Source organism: Lycium ferocissimum, unplaced genomic scaffold (genome assembly GCF_029784015.1).
Source record: "Lycium ferocissimum isolate CSIRO_LF1 unplaced genomic scaffold, AGI_CSIRO_Lferr_CH_V1 ctg1445, whole genome shotgun sequence".
Lineage (NCBI taxonomy): Eukaryota > Viridiplantae > Streptophyta > Magnoliopsida > Solanales > Solanaceae > Lycium > Lycium ferocissimum.
The window spans coordinates 51555-63023 of NW_026715463.1; the positions used below are offsets into that span (position 1 = coordinate 51555).

General features: G+C 40.1%; 1 protein-coding gene across 1 annotated transcript; it reads left to right on the plus strand.

The window, feature by feature from the left end:
- The first annotated feature begins 10014 nt into the window (after positions 1–10014).
- Positions 10015–10746, plus strand: LOC132042271 (uncharacterized). The gene has a single exon (XM_059432866.1). The coding sequence runs from the start codon at positions 10015–10017 to the stop codon at positions 10744–10746; it is 732 nt and encodes a 243-aa protein (XP_059288849.1).
- Positions 10747–11469: the final 723 nt, after the last annotated feature.

The window sequence follows — 11469 nt, forward strand, 5'->3', positions numbered from 1 at the left end:
GATTCTACATGAATAACCATAACATGGCACCGGTACTAGCTACAAGTGTTCGTCACCTCACAAGTATTGAGCCCCCCATAATTCCCCAGTACTCCCTCTTTATTAGTTCATTTTAACTAACCACGATGCTTTAAATAGAGTCAAGTAAGGTCTCAACTTGCCTGATTTGGAGTCTGACGATCATAACAAAGCTTTTCCCTTCTATAGATCCTTCGAAGATCCCAATCTATTCAAATAGATATTATACGTTAGCATACGAGTCCGTAGACACCTATATATCTATATTAAAATTTTGGAACAAAAATGTCACCCAGAATGGCAATCCCGAGCTCCGAAGGGAAAAATTATAATTCTCTCCATAAACAGTCTACACATGATTTATGAAGTCTAAATACAAAAAATGAACCATATCAGACATCAATTTGACGATCAATTGAAGAAATCTTTATTTTCAACCTATGATTCTTAAATCCAAATTTCTTATTCCAATTCATGATTTTAATGGTGAACTTCCATAATAATCGAAGGTAGAATCATAGAAGGAAGGTTAGAAACTTACCCCTGTGAAGAATCTTGAAGAACGCGCTTGAAATCACGTAATCCGAGCTCTACAACTTTAATAATGGCAAAAATAGCCTTAATTATCGATTCTGCTCATTTTATAACAGTTGAAGCCTATTTGGCGCGATCGTGGCCCATTGCGATTGCGCTTAACGTGGAGAATTTTCTCCTGCGTGATCACACCAATACAGCGCGATAGCACTGATAAGTGTTGGCCCTTTCAATGCAAATGTGCAGCTATAGTGCACTGCACTGAGCAAAACAAATCACGTAAGTAACCTACGCTATCAGCTAATTCCCAAAGCATGTGTAATGACCCATTCGATTGTTTTAGGCTTCTTACCCCATTTTACCCAAAATACCCTTCCCGTATTTTTTCTCTACATTCATGATTTTTGGGGATGGGTGATGTGGCTCCCGAGGCAATGGGGCGGGTTTTGGTTGTTTTTAAGGATTTTAGAGATCTAAGTTGAAAAAGTGAAAGAGTTGACCAAAATCAACATCGGGAGTATTCTTTTCATTTTTGGAGTCTCGTCGATTCCTTTAGGCCCGGCACATCATTTGTGACTTAGTTGAACGTTTGGTTTGGGTCCCAAGGCATTTGGGTGTGATTGGGATCATTGGTTGGAATATTGAGTTTTGGATGTTTTGAAGAAGAAAGATGGTACCACGCAGATGTGTATCGATTATCGGCAGTTGAACAAGGTTACAATAAGGAACAAGTATTTGATACCCCGTATAGACGATTTGTTTGACCAGCTTCAGGGTGTGTCGATCTTCTTTAAGATCGACTTGAGATTAAGTTATCATCCGGGCAAGGCTAATGTGGTAATGGATTCTTTGAGCCAAAAGGCAGTGAGTATGGTTAGTTTGGCGCGTTTGATTGTTGAGGAGGGTCCCTTAGCTATAGAGGTTCAGTCTTTGGCTAATAGTATGGTAAGGCTTGATATTTCAAAATCGGGCAAGGTTATGGATTGTGTAGAGGCAAGGTCATCACGCTTGGAGTAGATTAAGACTCAACAATTTGAGGATGTGAACTTGTGTAACATTTGGGATATGATTTTGAAAGGGGAGGCAAAGGAAGTAATTCTTAACGGCGAAGGGGTTTTGAGAATAAAAGGGCGTATTTGCGTTCCTCGTATGGGTGGTTTGATTAGGTTGATTATGGAGGAGGCTAACAGTTCCAGGTATTACATTCAGCCTGGCGCTACAAAGACGTATCGTGACTTGAAGCAGCACTATTGGTGAGGTAGGATGAAGAGGGATACAGTGGAGTTCGTATCTTAGTGTTTGAATTGCCAGCAGGTTAAGCATGAACATCAGAGACCGGGTTGTATGACTTAGAGAATACCCATTCAGGATTGGAAGTGGGAGAAATAGCTATGAACTTCGTGGTAAGGCTACCGAAGACTTTGGGCAAGTTTGATGCTATTTGGGTTATAGTGGACAGGTTGACCAAGTACGCGCATTTCATTCCGGTTCAAACTACCTACAATTCAGAAATTTTGGCAAGGATCTATATTAGGGAGATTGTTCGGTTGCATGGAGTGCCCACTTCTATCATTTCAGACCGAGGTAACCAGTTCACTTCTTATTTCGGGAGGACTTTGCAAAAGGAGATGGGACCCAATTAGATCTTAGTACCGCATTTCACCCGCAAACAGATGGTCAGTCCGAGAGGACTATTCAGGTGTTAGAGGACATGTTGCAGGCTTGAGTGATTGATTTTGGTGGTCATTGGGACTAGTTCTTGCCCTTGGCAGAGTTTTCTTACAACAACAGTTACCACTCGATTATTTATATAGCACCATTTGAGGCTTTGTAAGGTTGAAGATGTTGCTCTCCGATTGGTTGGTTCGATGCATTCGGGGTGAGACCTTGGGGTACTGATTTATTGAGGGATTCCTTAGATAAGGTGAAGTTGGTTCAGGAAAAGCTTTTTGCGGCTTAGAATAGGCAAAAAGAATAGGCGGATTGGAAGGTTCAGGATATGGAGTTCATGGCTGGTGATCAGGTTCTACTGAAGGTTTCACCCATGAAGTGTGTGATGAGATTTGGGAAGAAGGTAAAGCTAAGCTCTAGGTTCATTGGTCCTTTCGAGATTCCACGACATGTTAGTGAGGTAGCCTATGAGTTGGCATTGCCACCAGGTTTAGCGGGTGTTTACCCTATGTTTCATAATTACGTATCGTGCTGAAGAAATACCATTCGAACGGGTCTTATATTATTCACTAGACTCGATGTTATTTGATCAAAATCTATCATTTGAGGAAGAGCCGGCAGCAATCTTGGATAGGCAAGTTAGGAAGTTGAGATCAAAAGAGATAGCTTCAGTAAAGGTACAATGGAAGCACCGCCCAGTTGAAGAGGCTACATAGGAGACAGAGGCGGATATGCGTAGTAGATAACCCTAGCTCTTTATCGATTCAGGTATTTTCCCTGTCACGACCAATTTAGGATCGCGCAGGGCACATACCTTTTCCTCCTCGATAGGTGAAACCTCAATCGATAACACATTAATCAAGTAAAGACAATTTGAATATTCTAATAAATAACTACAATTAACAGCGGAAATCAATTATTTAATAAACTCAAGGTTGAAAATAATTACAACCGCTAAATAAATAAGGACTCATTTCAACTTCCCACGACCTAGTATAGACTAGTACAAGAGCGACTAAATGATACGGATTACAACAACACTATAAGACCCAACCTCCGTCCCGAAATGAAGTGGGAGGGGGCCTTCAAATTAGGCACCACGCATTTCCAAACATGTCGCAATCAAGTACTTGAAACACTCTACACCCGAAAAGGGTGTAGCAAGAGCAGTATCAATACAATCAATGCGTACTGAGTAAGTATCATAGGCTGACAATAGTTAGAAACACATATCAATAAAAGAAGTCACAAATAAACATGATCAGCAACTAAATCAAGTCCTACATCTATCTACCGCTCAATATAACACCAAGACCCTAACTCATTCAACTTCCGCTAATAACCACAAGCCAAATCCACAACAATATCATGACAATCATATATCATTAAACCATTCGTTTTTAGTCTAGGAGTCGACTCTTCACTATGATATCTTTAGTCTACATCCTTTAGAGACCAAACATACAACTGATCCTACGAATGATCCACAAGATAAATCAACAAGTAAAAGGCACAGATAATCGAAGCCAAGTATACATTATCGCCTAAGTAAGCAGCTAATCCCAATGGTGCCAAGTCTCAATATGTCAATCCGAATCCAACATCACAAGTAAACACCAAATCATCTCAAGCAAGCCATAATGCAATGTAATGCAATGATGTATGAATGCAATGCAATGCCATGCCAATGTTGTGTACACATGTACTACAGACGGAAATATCGACGTTTCGGTAGCACAACCCAGTGTGACTCGCGAAGTCTAAGTGCCATCCATCCTAAATCTTTGCCCAACAGATAGACAGGATCCCGAATCTTTTCCCACGGGGGGTTCTCACCGGCACCACTGCGGGGACCCGCGGAGTCCATGCACTTACTCAATTCCCGATTTCGGAACGAACATCAGATATCAGACTCTCACGCCACTCAAGTAAAATCGAGCCCAGCTCATCACAGTGTTTCATCAATATCTCAACAGTAAATCATGAAGAATGAGAGTGCGTGCAATGCATGTATCATCATCAATAATCATGCTCAATATCACAAGTACCAACATGGCTACGCCAACAACATATCAATGTCACAGGTACCAACGTGGGTACGCCAACAATATCATGAAAGACTACACAAGCCACATAACACGCTATCCTTGTATCACATTAACCCGCAAGATACTACAATATCATAATCAAGATAGAACAACAGATTCCAGTATCTACTAACAACATGTGGCATCAAGCCAATCACAATAGATTAATTAAGTCGCAATACATTATTACCATTCTTCCTTTATTAGCCTATTAGCTTAGTACAAGTAAATTCACCTCCTACTCACAAGACACTCATTACTACTCAGTCTATAACTCAATCGCAACCGTTGGTACATTTTATCCGCCCAATTATCAAATAGATTCACTATTAATGGTAGAGCACAATTAATCACATATTACGGGAATTCTCATCATGAAACATAGAAAAATAGTCAGTACCCATACTTCCAAGTCGCATAAAATCCACCAATACTCTAGAAAACCAAATCAAGAATCCTAAGGAGTCTACAGGCCACAAGCCCGAACACACAAATCGCACACAATGCCATCCTATATTTCCATCCCAAATCTCCAATTCCTACACATGCATTCTCCGTTCCTTCTAATACATGAATATGGGGAGCTAATCGGAGTCTACCGAAAGAAAAGTCGTAACCTACCTCAGGACCGAGCGGGTTCCACGAACATCCGTTGAGTCTTCAATTCGATCATCACATCGTAATCCACACGAAGGAAATTTGAGACAACATGAGGCCCAAGAATAGAAATTATCGTTAAAACCCTTCTAAGAGATTTCAGATTAAAAAGAAGGTTTGGGAACTTAACCCACCTCTAGATTTCATTCATAACTTCACTAGGCGATTTGCCAACTTCTATTCATGACTAATGTCAACTCTTCAAGCCACTAGCTAGGTCAAATTACCATTTTTATCTATCTTTAGAAACCCATTTTCAAGATTCATAGTAGAGACCCATTTGTAATCTAATAGAAAAAATGAGAAACTAGGTTAGTAACCATTTCAAGGTAATGAACAAGGGTGAAAATAACCCAATGAGTACATATTAAGAACAACTAAGTAATCATCTTTTTAAATCTTAGGAAATTGAGATACCCATTTTTTTTTTCTAGATGAGGGACTCTTACTGGGAATCATTAATAGGAAGAAATGAATGGGAAGAGTTAAAAGGGATTACCTTTCCCAACAAAATATAAATTTTGGCTCCATAAGGGCACAAAGGGCGGTGGACTCTTTAGGGTTTTGAAAAATGAGGTCAATTCCCGAAATGTCACTTAAATAGGGGAAATCACTACTCGTAACCACTGGGGTGGTCTGAGTCACCACTCCAGCGGTACCGCTTTTGCGACCGAGGCACCGCTGGGGCGGTCCTCAAAGGAAATTGCCTATACCGCTTCTGCGATAAAACTTTCGCTGCTGCGCCACCGCTAGGGCGGTATGAAGGACGCTGCAGTGGCAAAACTGGGCCCAGGTCCGATTTCTTTACTCGCAACTCGTATGATTTCTCAATTAAGCTAACGGTTTTCAGAAATGCAAGGTGGACCAAGTATGTCTCAAGGAGTTAATGCCATGAAAGTTTCAGAATTCACAATAATGACGAAACGGGTCATTACATTCCCTTCATTTATTTTTCATTCTAGGATGAACGTTTATTTAACTGGTATCTGATGTAACGACCCGTTCGGTCGTTTTAGGCTTCTTACCCAATTTTACCAAAAATAGCCTTTCCGTAGTTTTATTTCTACATTCATTTCTTACAGGGATGGGTGAGCGGTTCCCGAGGAAATCGGGTAAAGTTTGGTTAGTTTTGAGGATTTTATAGATTTCTAAGTTGAAGAAGTGAAAAGAGTTGACCAAAGTCAACATCGTAGGTATTCTTGTCATATTTGGAGTCTCGTCGATTCCTTAGGTCCAGAACATCATTTGTGACTTAGTTGAACTTTTGGTTCCGGTCCTGAGGCATTTGAGTATGATTTGGATCCTTGGTTGCAATGTTGGGTTTTAGATGTTTTAGAGTTAATCATGATCAACCCTAGGTCATGACGACCTCTTTTGAGAAATTTGAGTGTGCGAGCGAGTTCATAGCGTGGTTTATACTCAGTCTACATATTTAGTTTGTGTCCAGGAGGTTCCAGATGAGTTTCAGGTATCCATTACGGTCTGGGAGACACCAAAAAAATTGCTGGTGTCCAACTTTGGTGTCCTACTTCGGGTTCACGAGGAAGGGCCGCATTCACGAAGGAGAATGGGTTTGGGTTGGCGCAGACCCGAAGCCTCTCATTTGTGAGACACTTCTTGCATTCAGAAGGCCAAGTTCTTTGGACTGGGTTGGGCGTCATCACGATCGCGAGGTGGCTCGGCGATCGCGATAAAGGAAATCACTGAACCGGTGATTAAATTCTGAAATCCGAAAGGAGACTTCATTCTTAAATATTTTAAGTTCTAGAGCTCGATTTTGGGTGATTCCAAGTTCCAAATTCAAGATTCTTCATTGGGGTAAGTTCATAACTCTCATCTAGACGTTATTACGTGATTTCATCCTCTAATTTCCCTTCTAATCCATGAATCCACGTAGGAAAATAAGGGTTTCCATAAATTGGGGTTTTTTGACTAAATAGTAGAATTGAAGGCTAAGTTGTGATTAGATTCTCATGAAATTTAGGCTATGGGTAACATGATTTTACATTCAATTTACACTTTTGCCCGTGGGGCTCGAAGTTGGTTATTTTGGGTTCATTTTTTGTTTTAATTTAAATGTATCAATATGGGTATTGTTGGATTCGTATGACCGTATAGGTTACAAATTTGATCATGTTAAGTTCAATTTCACGATAAATTACCTTTGACCTTTTTTGCCTTCAGGGTTTGGATTTGGGTTGACTTTTGGACTCGAATCTTTTTATGGTTTATTGAGTAGCCTTAGATTCGTATTCTGACATAGAATTTATGCTTGTTAGGCTTCGATCATTCGGAAGTACTTCAGAAGGGTAAAGATTTGGTTTGAGGGTTCGTGGAGCCTGCTCGACTTTGAGGTAGGTAACAGTTTATTCTTAGACTCTGATTGGAGGGCTTATATAGTTTATAAATATTGAAGGGGTATTGGACGTGATGGGGGGTCCTACCTTGGGGTATTGGGCGTGATGGGGGTCCTACCATAGTGATTATGATGAGCACTTGGGTGGGTACCGGTGTATACTGTTGGGTAGTTAGAATAACGGGAAGCATGTTAGGCCTTTAGGCGTGGTTGTGGTGGGTACCGGTGTATACAACAGAGTGTTAACAAAAAGTTGAGGCTGCTCCTAAATCACGAGCTTTGGTGAATTTGTGATAAGATTATATCCTTTCTTAACAAGTGCATCTGCCACCGCGTTGTATTCCCTATATGCGTGATGGATGGGTGGATCAGCCACCTTGCTGAAGAAGTGTCTCGAATCATTAATGAGATTAGCGTATGAGGGATTATTTTTAAGCAGTAATGTAATAATTTCCTTAGCATCTATGCTAATTTGTAAATCATGAAAACTCATCCTATCTGCAATACATAAATCATTTAACATAGCATGATGTTCAGTTTCAAGTGAATTTGTGTGCGAGATTGAACCATAAAATCAAGTATCCAGTTGCCCAAATGATCTCTAAAAATACCACCTATCCCGAAAGTGATATTATGAGCAACTCAGTCATATGTGTTGAGCTTAACACCAGCAGTACTCACTACTTAGTAACATCAGTAAGATTGCAATATTTCTCTCTCTACACAAAAAAAACTCTTCGTACAACTTGCCCTTTATTTTATTATAACGGCTATCTTCTCTTACCTTTACGCATCTGAGTCACACGCTTTGTCCCCATGGGGACGACGGTGACACCGAAAATGGCGCGTGTGGGTGATAACATCACTGATAATACTAAAAAGATTATCACCACTGAAGAAATTCCTCCAAATTCCAACTATGCTAGAGAAATTCAAACCCCTTCTGCACAGAACCCTAAAAACATTCAATTTGGGAACCCCTTACATTAAAGCCAAATTCACTAATCACAATGGTGTAGCAGCTGTCCTCTTCAACACCAGTGAATACTATGGAGTCATGTCCAATGAATGCAAGTTCACTCTAGTCGGAAAGTTCATTAGAACCCACCCCCAAATTGAGAAACTTCGAGCACGATTTGCTGAGAAAGTAATAGTTAAAGGTACAGCTACTATTGGAGTTTATGATTATCACACTGTTTTTATTAATTTCTCTAAAGAGGATGATTTGAAGACCGTGTGGTATAAACAATCTATCAAAATTGATGAACAAGTTATGTGGTTGGAAAAATGGACACCAGATTTCAAACCTGAGGAGGACTCTTGGAATTATGTGAAATAAATTGTGGCTCCGATTGGTATCCCTCTGACCATGGATGCTGCCACTGAGAACAGAACCAGGCCAAGCATGGCTAAGGTTAAAGTTGAGGTGAATCTGACCAAGACCAAATTAACTTCTATTTTTATGGGTACTGAGGATACGAATTGTCCCCGCAAAGGTTTCTACCAAAATCTTGAGTATGAGAATGTTCCGAAATTTTGTGCACATTGCAAACTTTTGGGACACTTAATAATCCAATGTGGAAAGGTTGAAAAAAAGAGGGTTGATGAAATGGAAGATATGGAAAAGAAAAAAACCAAGCAAGCCAACAATATAACAGACGGAGAATTTATCATGGAGGAAAAGGAAAAAGAAAGTTAGTCAACAAGAGATGCAGAAAGCCAAAAAGCAACAGGAGAACTATGAGCACAAAGTAGGCCAACAAAAAGGAGAAAGGAATAAAGAAAAGAAAAAACCTACAGAGAGTAAAAATAGCTCAACACTAAAAGAAAATCTTGACGGGATCAAGAAGAAGAAGAAGAAGAAGAAGAAAAAGCCACCAAAAAAGAGAACTAATGTTAAGATCAAGCTTGCTCAAAAGAAAAATGGTAGCAGCACTGACATAGAAGAAAAGGAAGGTAAGGAATTACGCTCCATGGGAAGTCACAAAATAACCTCTAATAATGAGAAGGGTAACAAAAGCGTGGAAAAGGATCAACAAGAAGAAGAAAGCACTAGAGATACTAGAGAAAACCAACAAAATAGTGACAAAAGTGTACAAGAGGTTGAAAAGGAGGCTAATATTGGGAATGAGGAAGGAACTGAGGATAATTTGACATTACATTGTGGCAAGAGTGTATCCTCTATTTTACCATCCCAGCTAAAAATATTGTCTGGTATCAATTTGGATGTTGACTTGAACCACAATGTTATGGATAGTTTTAGCACCCGAGATATGGTTGCAACAATAAATGTGGAGAATGCAATGACAATAACAAAAATATGGCTCAGACTGAGGACTGTCTTCTAGATGTTGATGGTCAACAAGATCTTCATGATTTGTGTGATAAAACTGGGGTCTCACCTCCTAGGAGGGGTAGAAGCAAACCCAAGAGGGGAAATAGAGAGAAGAAAAAGAGCAAGATAACACTGCCCCTCCTAGCTTAAGGGAGGAAAAAAACAACTCCAATCAAGATGTTTCTTATGATTAGTGCAATCATATGGAACATTACGGGGTGAGGTCTAAAAATGCCATTCAACGACTCAAAAGACTTGTTAACAAGAACAAAGTTGATATGGTTTCTATCTCATAACCATTAATAAGCATAACCAAAGTGGAAGGTTATAAAAGATTTTTGGGGTTCAACCACTGCATGACTAATTCAAAGGGTAAGATTTGGTGTTTCTGGAGAGACAATTGTACTGTCTCTATCCTACAAAACCATGAGCAACATGTTACCCTTAGCATCCATAAGAACCATGGTAGTGATAAGATATATGTCACAGCTGTGTATGCAAAGTGTACTAATACTGAAAGAAAAGACCTATGGAACAGCTTGGAAGATCTGAATAAGTTAATTAAAGGCCCATGGAGTATTGGTGGGGAGTTCAATGTCATTCTTCATCCAGAAGAAAAGCTTGGAGGATTATCCCACAAAAACTCCAGAAGCTTTGATTTTACAGAATGTATGGATTCATGTGGTATGTCAGATGTTGGTTTCAATGGATCGAGGTATACTTGGTGCAACAACTGGAGACCAAACAAGAGGATTTGGATGAGGCTAGATAAAGTGTTTATTAATGATGATTGGGCCACCAAGTATGCTAACAACTCTGTCAGGCATTTAGCTAGAACTAGCTCTGATCACAGGCCATTGCTTTTTAAATGTGACAATGGACAACTATGTGGTCCCAAGTACTTTAAATTCCTGGATTTTTGGACTACTCAGAATCATTTTCTTGAGATTGTTAGAATGGACTGGAGCCAAAATGTTACTAGGAACCCTGTGCGGATTCTTCAAAACAAGCTTAGAAGTGTGGCTAAAAGACTTTCGGCATGGTCAAGGGAAGAAATTGGTCATGTGCATGATCAATTTGATACGTAGGAAACTAAAATGCAATATCTAGAAGATGAAGATCTTATCCTTAGACCGGAGAATAGTAGACAAGAAGTTAACAAAGGGCATGCTGAATATGTCTATTGGCTTAACAAGCAAGACTCTATCCTGAAGCAAAAGGCCAAGATTAAATGGTTTGAAGAAGGAGACACCAATAGAAAATATGTCACGACCCAAACCGATGAGCCGTGACGAGTGCCTGACCCTTACTAGCCGAGCACTCCTATACTTGCATCTATTTCTCACTGATTATCCTGGGCCTATACACAATCCATAACTGAGTTATACTGTCTCCTGAACAATCAACACAAGAAACACCATCTTGAGAACTCACGGCCAACGTATACATATCAACATAATTATTGAGAGTAACAGCGCAAGCCGATTAGGCTGCTACATATACTGTACAACAAAAATAAGCGCCGACGAGGCTGCATAACATCACGGCTACACATCACTGTCGACAGACCACTATGGAAAACAGACTGTAGAAAGGACAGGACAAGGCCCTGCCATACCCAGATATGTACATAGCAGAACAGCATACCAAAAAGGGCTGAAGCACCAATCCAAATAGAGCTCACTAGCGGAGGCTGAGGAGAGGCCCTACAGGTCTGGCTCACTAGGCTGGCTGCCAGAATCTGCGAGCATGAACGCAGCATTCACAAGAAAGGACGTCAGTACGAATAATGTACTGAGTATGTAAGGCAT

Coding starts and splice junctions, on each gene's coding strand:
- LOC132042271 (XM_059432866.1), top strand. CDS start 10,015: ATGACTAATTCAAAGGGTAAGATTTGGTGTTTCTGGAGAGACAATTGT.